This window comes from Oncorhynchus nerka, linkage group LG2, assembly GCF_034236695.1.
Source record: "Oncorhynchus nerka isolate Pitt River linkage group LG2, Oner_Uvic_2.0, whole genome shotgun sequence".
In the NCBI taxonomy this organism is placed as follows: Eukaryota; Metazoa; Chordata; class Actinopteri; order Salmoniformes; family Salmonidae; genus Oncorhynchus; species Oncorhynchus nerka.
Window position 1 is genome coordinate 8,524,943 of NC_088397.1, and position 11,758 is coordinate 8,536,700.

Below are 11,758 nucleotides of genomic sequence, written 5' to 3' on the forward strand. Positions count from 1 at the left end.
CCTATTGTAATGTGTCTGTTTGTTTTAGAGGTTTTTCATCTAGGACTTCCTCTCTCTCTATGTTCTGTGCATGTCCACTGGATTCTTCATTCACCTGGCATCTTATCTTAGGCCTAGTCACTGTGGTACTAACACTGTGATTCATAGTATCATAAATACAGAAACGTACTCATGTCTCCACCCCTCCTCTCTCCTCCTCCTCCCCCTTCCCTCTCCTCTTCCTCAGCCTGCAGTATCTCAGAGCTCAGTTCTCTCCATGAGGTGGATACAGGGGGTTTCCGTCAGTCTTACCGCCAGATACAGAAGAATGCCCTGCCAGCCATCCCTGACCACGACCGTGACCTGGAAGACATCCCTGACCTCCATCATCCCTCGTCCTCCTCTCAGACCCGTCGCCCCACACGCTACCAGCACCGCCGCAACCGCAGCATTGAGGAGGACCATCATCATGATAATAACAGCAGGTTTCCTGAAACGCCTTTAGACTGACTGTGTGTGGAGGGGAGTGGGGGTTGTGTGTGTGTGTGTCTTCATAGGGGTTGTGTGTGTGTGTCTTCATAGGGGTTGTGTGTGTGTATGTGTGTGTGTGTGTGTGTGTGTGTGTCTTCATAGGGGTTGTGTGTGTGTGTGTGTCTTCATAGGGGTTGTGTGTGTGTGTCTTCATAGGGGTTGTGTGTGTGTGTCTTCATAGGGGTTGTGTGTGTGTATGTGTGTGTGTGTGTGTCTTCATAGGGGTTGTGTGTGTGTGTGTGTGTGTATGTGTGTGTGTGTCTTCATAGGGGTTGTGTGTGTGTGTGTGTGTGTCTTCATAGGGGTTGTGTGTGTGTGTGTGTGTGTGTGTGTGTCTTCATAGGGGTTGTGTGTGTGTGTGTGTGTGTGTGTCTTCATAGGGGTTGTGTGTGTGTGTGTGTGTTCTGCATGTTCTAAGTTCCTAATGAGATGTTATGTCCAGGTGGAACCCTCGTTCAGAGCACCTGCAGCGTAAGGCCTTCCTCCTGGGTGGGAAGTCAGGCTCTCTGGATGAGCTGGAGGAGTTTTCCCAGTGCTACAGACAGAGAGGCCCCAGGGAGGAGCGCACTGTCAGGGACATCAGAGACACCGACCAGGAGTACGAGAGACTGGAGCTGCGGGAACGAGAAGGTGACCGGGATAGGGATCGAGATCGGGAATACTGTCCGCCTTCTTACCGGGACAAGACGACGAAACGTGATTACCGTGACAACAGAGATCGCGATGACCGCGCAGAGACTTGGCAAGAACGAGATCGCCAAGAGGATTGCCATGGAGATCGTCAGGGAAACCGACAACGCAGTCCGCCACCCTCGCCCAAGAAGAGACGGGGCACATGGGACAACGAGTTGGAGCAGCGCCCCCCTAAACCCCCCGCCCCTCCTCCCCCTCCTCGCCAGAGCCCCCGGGGACGGGACTACGATGACGAACTCCTGAGCACTCTTTTGGAGCGCAAGACCAGACGGGGTGGGGCCAGTGACAGTGGAGGTGATAGGGGCAAGGGAGGGGGGCGCGGCGAAGAGAACACGCCCTCAGACACGCCCTCTAAGGGTTCTAAAGGCTCTAAGAAGAGCAGCGGCAGTGGCGGCGAGCGTCACCATAGCCGTTGTCCTAGCAACAGGGAGGTGGAGTTGGTATTAGACTCACGGGGAGAAGACTCTCTACCCCCGTACTGCCAGACTGCGTTAGAGCGGTTCAGAGCCGCTGAGCGCCCCTCCCCCTCCCCTCGCCCCTCCACCCATTCTTCCCGCCCCTCCAACGGAGGCTCCACCCATAGCCACGCCCATACCCTACAGCAGGAGAGCGGAGAGGAGCGGGATAAGCCCCGGAAAGTGGTGAGCTACATTTAGGGTACACCCAGTATGGGTTCACTTCATCCACAGTAGAAATACACTGAAGAGATACTGTACTATAGTTGAGACTACTTATTTAGGGCAAAGATATCCCTATGCTCATACAGTACTGTAGCTAAGACTGCTTAAAGAGATACTTCAGGATTTTGTCAATGAATCCCTTTATCTACTTCCCCAGAGTAAGATTAACCTGTGGATACCGTTTTTATGTCTCTGCGTGCAGTTTGAAGGAAGATGCTAACTAGCTTTAGCACAATGACTGGACGTCTATGGTAACTGCTAGCAACGCTAGTTAGCATTGGTTTGCAAAACTACTGAATGCTGAGACATAAAATTCGTATCCATGAGTTAATCTGACTGGAGAAGTAGATAAAGGGCTTCATTGCCAAAATCCCCAAGTATCCCTTTAAGGTAAGACAAGAGATAAGCTTATGCTCATCTTTCTCAGGTATGGAGGCTCACCTTAACAGATATACTGTGACTCAGGTGAGAAAGGAATCTGTTTTAGAAGTCATTGCACCTGTGCCTCTTAGCCAGAGAGATAAGCAGAATCAGACCATAATATGAAAAGCTGGAAAACTATCGTCAAGATCTGAACCTGAACCACTTTGCTTACCTTTTATATCGTTCCATTCTGCTATCTTTTTTTTTTTTTTTTTTTTTGGGGGGTTCTTATTCCCTGGGTTTGTTTTTCTAATCTAATGGTTTACAACTGTGTTTATATGGACTTTTATGGATCTAACTCCATTTGTCTGCAATCAGTTACAATTAAAAGGCACAGGTGATTAGATATCACATTTGTTCAACTTAACATATTGACTACCACTACTACTACTACAACTACTACTACTACTACTACTACTACCACTACTTGGCTAATGCCAGCATTGTGTTCAGCTTTCTAACAGTTTTTTTTACCTCAGTTGAAATGGCAGAGCCAGGTGAAATCTCTTTGTAACCTTTGTGCCCCTAATGTGACCCCAGAGCCTGACCTCACTTGTCCTTCTTATTCTGCTTGCTTGCTGCCCCTCAGCCAACTAACTGACACAGCTTGGCTTGCTGCCCTTCTCCCAACTAACTGACAGAGCTGGGCTTGCTGCTCCTCTCCCAACTAACTGACAGAGCTGGGCTTGCTGCTCCTCTCCCAACTAACTGACAGAGCTGGGCTTGCTGCTCCTCTCCCAACTAACTGACAGAGCTTGGCTTGCTGCTCCTCTCCCAACTAACTGACAGAGCTGGGCTTGCTGCTCCTCTCCCAACTAACTGACAGAGCTGGGCTTGCTGTCCCTCTCCCAACTAACTGACAGAGCTGGGCTTGCTGCTCCTCTCCCAACTAACTGACAGAGCTTGGCTTGCTGCTCCTCTCCCAACTAACTGACAGAGCTGGGCTTGCTGTCCCTCTCCCAACTAACTGACAGAGCTGGGCTTGCTGCTCCTCTCCCAACTAACTGACAGAGCTTGGCTTGCTGTTCCTCTCCCAACTAACTGACAGAGCTGGGCTTGCTGCTCCTCTCCCAACTAACTGACAGAGCTTGGCTTGCTGCTCCTCTCCCAACTAACTGACAGAGCTGGGCTTGCTGCTCCTCTCCCAACTAACTGACAGAGCTGGGCTTGCTGCCCCTCAGCCAACTAACTGACAGAGCTGGGCTTGCTGCTCCTCTCCCAACTAACTGACAGAGCTGGGGATTGCTGCTCCTCTCCCAACTAACTGACAGAGCTGGGCTTGCTGCTCCTCTCCCAACTAACTGACAGAGCTGGGCTTGCTGCTCCTCTCCCAACTAACTGACAGAGCTTGGCTTGCTGCTCCTCTCCCAACTAACTGACAGAGCTTGGCTGAGACAAGCGGGGTCTTTTCACCGTTACACTGGGCCAAATGAGCACAAAGCACAGCTTCCATCACTCTGCACACACGTGACTAACGTGAAGCTCTCTTGCTGTTTTCTTTTAACAGAGCACTCTTCTTAGCAGAGATTCTCTCATAGTTTGATGCCTGGAGAGGACACATACAGACACTGGGGAAGACACTGGGAATCATCCTCTACCCCCCCCCCCCATCACCCCACACTGGGGATCATCCTCTACCCCCCCATCACCCCACACTGGGGAGGAGAGAGGTTCTCAGAGCACACTGGGCAAGCAGAGAACCCCATGGAGAGGTCAGTGACCAGCAGAAGGAATGGCTACCTCTGACTGACAGGCAGTACATCCACTGGACTGACCATGGCACAGGACGTGGGACGGTCTGATCAGGCTTCAGATACACATCAATCACCATGACCTAAGAAGAAGAGTAATGTTCAGAGCTGTGACAAAGACCTCTGGATGCACAGGACAAATAGCACTGTGTGTGTGTGTATTGGTGGATGTGTGTATTGGTGTGTGTGTGTGAGACGAAGTATGGTGCTTATTCCTGTCTGCTCTTTTGTGTGTCAGAGTGAATAGTTTCTCCATCTCCCTGTCTTCTCCATTCTATTCTCCTCTCTCACTAACAACACACACTGAATGACGATGTCATTCCGGAGTTTCAGTCACTGCCACCTCTACACAGTGCACGCTCTCTCTGTGAAGTCGCAGAATGATGATGTCACTCTGGAGTTTCTGCCACTGCCTGCACCACCACCAACACTGCCCAGTCACGGTGGAAGGCCGCCGTTGAGACAACGTTTGGATTCTGTAGTGTGAATGGTGTGGATCCCCCGTACCATTGTGTTTTTCAGAGCCATTGTAAAGCACCTGTTGGCCTTGCTTGGCCTTGACTCTGTGGATAGAGGACACAGTGTTTCTTAATCATTGTGTTTAATGCAATGATACAATGTGGGTTATACCCAGTAAGTTTGGACTAGAGGGTACTACTAACAGAGCCGGGGAGAGAAACTGGAACTTTAGGGACGGCAGGTAGCCTAGCGGTTAAGAGCGAAAGGTCAGTGGTTCAAATCCTCGAGCCGACTAGGTGAAAAGAAATGTGTTGATGTGCCCTTGAGCAAGGCACTTAACCCTAATCGCTCCTGTAAGTCGCTCTGGATAAGAGCGTCTGCTAAATGACGTAAATGTACTGGGTTGTGATTATGTGCCATCTATCCTTCGAAGACTATATTTGGTTTATAATAGTTTTATACATAGTTTATCAACTCTGCCTGTCTCTGTGTTGAGTCATGTTGTGATTACAATGCAGTAAATGATTGTGCAAGTGTAACTGAAAGCACTTGTGGGTATGTCTGTGTGTGTTTAAGATAACCAAGGTGTGTTTAGTTTTCTTATCATTGTTGTGTAAACCGCTAAACACACAACTTTATCTCCACTCATTAGCACACACACACACACACACACACACACATATACACACACACACTGACCTTCATGCAAACATACTGGCTGTCAACTTACCACAGCTCTTTCTCGCGCCTGCAAAACTTGTAGAAGGATTCGTTACAATTGTTCATGTTTAGTGTTGTTTTTTTCCACTTCTTTCAGTGTATTTATTGTTCATAGCTTTTGTGCTTTTCTATGTTATTTTCTTTCTATGCTTGTTCTATGTCATCGTGTTCCTGTGTGTCAATGAGATGGTTGTTTCACAGCCCAGCTCCCTGTCTGTCAATGAGACGTTGTTTCACTGAGTTGAAGTCATAGGCGACAGGCAACAATGGCTTTGTCTATTTATGATCATCACCAACTGACTGTTACTCTAAGAGATCTGGTAATCACACACACACACACACACACACACACACACACACACACACACACACAGTCTGAAAACAGACAGTATCTTGGAAAGTGCATGTTGGTGAACACTAAACGGCGGCAGGGTAGCCTAGTGGTTAGAGTGTTGGACTAGTAACTGAAAGGTTGCAAGTTCAAATCCCCGAGCTGACAAGGTACAAATCTGTCGTTCTGAACAGGCAGTTAACCCACTGTTCCTAGGCCGTCATTGAAAATAAGAATTTGTTCTTAACTGACTTGCCTAGTTAAATAAAGGTAAAATAAATAAACACTTAAGTTGTATTTCTCCTTTAGGTTACCTTGTTATAATAACTTGTACCATAACTGGGGCTTTTTGCAATAACACTTACCATCCGTTACGAACTAATGCCTAATGAACTATTTATTATTTAACTCCAGAGACGCAGTTTAACCACAGCCTTTACCTCAAATACTGTTGACCAGGCAGCTTCAATCTCATTCAATAAAGTCTCATTAATCTACACATCTTCTCCACTGTGTTGTGTTTTTATGGTAGTAAAGTATGCCTTATAAATCACTGTAGTAAAGTATGTCTTATAAATCACTGTAGTAAAGTATGCCTTATAAATCACTGTAGTAAAGTATGTCTTATAAATCACTGTAGTAAAGTATGTTTTGTAAATCATTGTAGTAAAGTATGTCTTGTAAACTGTGGTATGTCTTATAAACTATTTGTGAATCAACAATGTAGTTCTTATGAAGACTATATGAATGCTCTAGAAAGTCTTAATATAAGTGGGTCAGTTAGTTGTTCTGTTTTCTGATACACATGTTCTCTGTTGTGTCTGAGGCGCTGGATGTTTTCCGCCCGGCGACTCATGATGTGGCTTGGGAGGTTGGGGAGGGGCTGACCACTCAGCTCAGGGTTGTATGTGAGGAATGTGGTTGAGCAACTCCTTCCTAGGCCTGAGAGTCTCAGAGCTTACACACACGCTAGCCTGAGGGGTGTGATGACATCACTTCAATGAGAGGATAACAACAAATATGTCAGATAGATAATAACAATAATAACAACTATGTCAGCTGGATAACAACTATGTCAGCTGGATAACAACTATGTCAGCTAGATAACAACTATGTCAGCTGGATAACAACTATGTCAGCTGGATAACAACTATGTCAGCTAGATAACAACTATGTCAGCTAGATAACAACTCTGTCAGCTAGATAACAACTATGTCAGCTAGATAACAACTATGTCAGCTAGATAACAACTATGTCAGCTAGATAACAACTATGTCAGCTAGATAACAACTATGTCAGCTAGATAACAACTATGTCAGCTAGATAACAACTATGTCAGCTAGAGAACAACTATGTCAGCTAGATAACAACTATGTCAGCTAGATAACAACTATGTCAGCTAGATAACAACTATGTCAGCTAGATAACAACTATGTCAGCTGGATAACAACTATGTCAGCTGGATAACAACTATGTCAGCTAGATAACAACTATGTCAGCTGGATAACAACTATGTCAGCTAGATAACAACTATGTCAGCTAGATAACAACTATGTCAGCTGGATAACAACTATGTCAGCTGGATAACAACTATGTCAGCTGGATAACAACTATGTCAGCTAGATAACAACTATGTCAGCTGGATAACAACTATGTCAGCTGGATAACAACTATGTCAGCTAGATAACAACTATGTCAGCTGGATAACAACTATGTCAGCTGGATAACAACTATGTCAGCTGGATAACAACTATGTCAGCTGGATAACAACTATGTCAGCTGGATAACAACTATGTCAGCTGGATAACAACTATGTCAGCTGGATAACAACTATGTCAGCTAGATAACAACTATGTCAGCTGGATAACAACTATGTCAGCTAGATAACAACTATGTCAGCTAGATAACAACTATGTCAGCTGGATAACAACTATGTCAGCTAGATAACAACTATGTCAGCTGGATAACAACTATGTCAGCTAGATAACAACTATGTCAGCTAGATAACAACTATGTCAGCTAGATAACAACTATGTCAGCTAGATAACAACTATGTCAGCTGGATAACAACTATGTCAGCTAGATAACAACAACTCTGTCAGATAACAACAACTCTGTCAGATAACAACAACTCTGTCAGATAGATAACAACAACTCTGTCAAATAACAACAACTCTGTCGGCTAGATAACAACAACTGTCAGCTAGATAACAACAACTCTGTCAGCTAGATAACAACAACTCTGTCAGATAGATAACAACAACTCTGTCAGATAGATAACAACAACTCTGTCAGATAGATAACAACAACTCTGTCAGATAGATAACAACAACTCTGTCGTCAGATAGATAACAACAACTCTGTCAGCTAGATAACAACAACTCTGTCGTCAGCTAGATAACAACAAATCTGTCAGCTAGATAACAACAACTCTGTCAGATAGATAACAACAACTCTGTCAGATAGATAACAACAACTCTGTCAGATAGATAACAACAACTCTGTCAGATAGATAACAACAACTCTGTCAGATAGATAACAACTCTGTCAGATAGATAACAACTCTGTCAGATAGATAACAACAACTCTGTCAGATAGATAACAACAACTCTGTCAGATAGATAACAACAACTCTGTCAGATAGATAACAACAACTCTGTCAGATAGATAACAACAACTCTGTCAGATAGATATAGATAACAACAACTCTGTCAGATAGATAACAACAACTCTGTCGTCAGATAGATAACAACAACTCTGTCAGCTAGATAACAACAACTCTGTCAGATAACAACAACTCTGTCAGATAACAACAACTCTGTCAGCTAGATAACAACAACTCTGTCAGCTAGATAACAACAACTCTGTCAGATAGATAACAACAACTATGTCAGCTAGATAACAACAACTATGTCAGCTAGATAACAACAACTATGCCAGATAGATAACAACAACTATGTCAGCTAGATAACAACAACTATGTCAGCTAGATAACAACAACTATGCCAGATAGATAACAACAACTATGCCAGATAGATAGCAACAACTATGTCAGCTAGATAAAAACAACTATATCAGATAGATAACAACTCTGTCAGATAGATAACAACAACTCTGTCATCAGATAGATAACAACAACTATGTCAGATAGATCATAACAACTATGTCAGTTACACCCGTAGCACACAAGGGGTCTGGTTCCTGGACACAGAAGCAGCATGCTTTTAGTCTAGGACTAAGCCTAAACTGGTTCCAGGAAACTGGTCCAAGAAGTCAAACCGCTTCAGAGGTTTTATTTCCATTACAAATAATAACATCTGGTCCATATTGGAAACCCAGGGACAGGATACAACTGAGTACTGAGTAGGAAAGATAGAGTAACTGCTGTCATCCTCTGTGGATGAGAATACAATAGCAGGAAACCAGCAGTGGTAAAGCTGGGCAGGTGCAGAGTAGAGTGGGTGTGCTCATGGGAGAGGAATTCCTACATCCACATACCTTACCTACACAGACAGAGCACAGACGTTTGCAAGCATGCACACACAAAAACACACACACACTTCCATTTGTGGACATTGTCTATGAGTACTACCAAGTGGTGTAGTGAGAGTGGTTGGTTGGCCTGGGTGAGAGACAGGGAGTGCGTCTCAAATGGCACCCTACTTCCTATATAGTACACTACTTTTTACTGGGGCAAATGGCACCCTATTCCCTACATAGTAAACTATTTTTGACCAGAGCCCAAAAAGTAGTGCACTACATAGGGAATATAGGATGCCATTTTGGGGCAACCTGGCTCTGCCCTAAGTCCTGTTGTCTCCTCAGAGTTGAACAAGCAGCCTGTCGGTCGCCGGCTGGGGGGAACCAGGGGGCCGCTGGCTCTGCTCTGAGACCTGTTGTCCCCAGGCTGGGGGGAACCAGGGGGCCGCTGGCTCTGCTCTGAGACCTGTTGGCCCCAGGCCTGGGGGGAACCAGGGAGCCTCTGGCTCTGCTCTGAGACCTGTTGGCCCCAGGCCTGGGGGGAACCAGGGGGCCGCTGGCTCTGCCCTAAGTCCTGTTGTCTCCTCAGAGTTGAACAAGCAGCCTGTTGGCCCCAGGCTGGGGGGAACCAGGGGGCCGCTGGCTCTGCTCTGAGACCTGTTGGCCCCAGGCTGGGGGGAACCAGGGAGCCGCTGGCTCTGCTCTGAGACCTGTTGTCTCCTCAGAGTTGAACAAGCAGCCTGTCGGTCCCCGGCTGGGGGGAACCAGGGAGCCGCTGGCTCTGCTCTGAGACCTGTTGGCCCCAGGCCTGGGGGGAACCAGGGAGCCTCTGGCTCTGCTCTGAGACCTGTTGGCCCCAGGCTGGGGGGAACCAGGGGGCCGCTGGCTCTGCTCTGAGACCTGTTGGCCCCAGGCCTGTGGGGCTTTATAGGCTTTACATTCACATGGTAATGTTCTGGGGTCGCATGCTTTGTCCATTGGGAAACTATGTTCACAGGGCACTAAAACACTGCTAAGAGGTCTACACAAGACAGTGCCAGATAACACACAAGGGGAGGGGGGGAGAGAGAAAGAAGGGGAGGGAGAGAGATGCTAAGCCAATGGTTGCTTAGTTTACAGGTGTTTGGCTGCTACACTGGTTGCTTAGTTTACAGGTGTTTGGCTGCTACACTGGTTGCTTCGTTTACAGGTGTTAGGCTGCTACACTGGTTGCTTCGTTTACAGGTGTTAGGCTGCTACACTGGTTGCTTAGTTTACAGGTGTTAGGCTGCTACACTGGTTGCTTCGTTTACAGGTGTTTGGCTGCTACACTATTTGCTTAGTTTACAGGTGTTAGGCTGCTACACGGGTTGCTTAGTTTACAGGTGTTAGGCTGCTACACTATTTGCTTAGTTTACAGGTGTTAGGCTGCTACACTGGTTGCTTAGTTTACAGGTGTTAGGCTGCTACACTGGTTGCTTAGTTTACAGGTGTTAGGCTGCTACACTGGTTGCTTAGTTTACAGGGGTTAGGCTGCTACACTGTTTGCTTAGTTTACAGGTGTTAGGCTGCTACACTATTTGCTTAGTTTACAGGTGTTAGGCTGCTACACTGGTTGCTTAGTTTACAGGTGTTAGGCTGCTACACTGGTTGCCTAGTTTACAGGTGTTAGGCTGCTACACTGGTTGCCTAGTTTACAGGTGTTAGGCTGCTACACTGTTTGCTTAGTTTACAGGTGTTAGGCTGCTACACTGGTTGCCTAGTTTACAGGTGTTAGGCTGCTACACTGTTTGCTTAGTTTACAGGTGTTAGGCTGCTACACTGGTTGCTTAGTTTACAGGTGTTAGGCTGCTACACTGGTTGCTTAGTATACAGGTGTTAGGCTGCTACACTGGTTGCTTAGTTTACAGGTGTTAGGCTGCTACACTGGTTGCTTAGTTTACAGGTGTTAGGCTGCTACACTATTTGCTTAGTTTACAGGTGTTAGGCTGCTACACTGGTTGCTTCGTTTACAGGTGTTAGGCTGCTACACTGTTTGCCATCAAACATCTAGAATGTGATTATTTCCATCAAATGAAGTATTGTGATGTGGACTGAATGGATTTCCACCCTCGTCTACAACCGTCACAAAGTCAGCAACGTTTGTGTCAGCACAGGGTCTAGGCTACTGGTCACATCCAGTGGTTTCATACTAGGCCTCCTGTCCCCTGGAGGCTACAGGGTCTAGGCTATAGGGTCTCGGCTACTGGTCACATCCAGTGGTTTCATACTAGGCCTCCTGTTCCCTGGATAACTTCACCCATGGTAGGCTACAGGGTCTAGGCTACAGGGTCTAGGCTACTGGTCACATCCAGTGGTTTCATACTAGGCCTCCTGTCCCCTGGATAACTTCACCCGTTGTAGGCTACAGGGTCTAGGCTATAGGGTCTAGGCTATAGGGTCTAGGCTACAGGGTCTAGGCTATAGGGTCTAGGCTATTGGGAACATCCAGTGGTTTCATACTAGGCCTCCTGTCCCCTGGATAACTTCACCCGTTGTAGGCTACAGGGTCTAGGCTACTGGGAACATCCAGTGGTTTCATACTAGGCCTCCTGTCCCCTGGATAACTTCACCCGTTGTAGGCTACAGGGTCTAGGCTATAGGGTCTAGGCTACTGGGAACATCCAGTGGTTTCATACTAGGCCTCCTGTCCCCTGGATAACTTCACCCGTTGTAGGCTACAGGGTCTAGGC

At 46.5% G+C, this 11,758-nt stretch overlaps 1 protein-coding gene across 1 annotated transcript in view; it reads left to right on the forward strand.

Annotated features, from left to right (window-relative positions):
* Nucleotides 1-6,257, forward strand: part of LOC115120104 (immunoglobulin-like domain-containing receptor 2) — a 50,951-nt gene extending 44,694 nt beyond the window's left edge. The window contains exons 10-12 of the mRNA XM_065020558.1: nt 227-464; nt 953-1,844; nt 3,814-6,257. Coding sequence (XP_064876630.1) covers nt 227-464; nt 953-1,844; nt 3,814-3,849 — 1,166 coding nt within the window. The 3' untranslated portion in view covers nt 3,850-6,257. The remainder of the gene's footprint in view (nt 1-226; nt 465-952; nt 1,845-3,813) is intronic.
* Nucleotides 6,258-11,758: the final 5,501 nt, after the last annotated feature.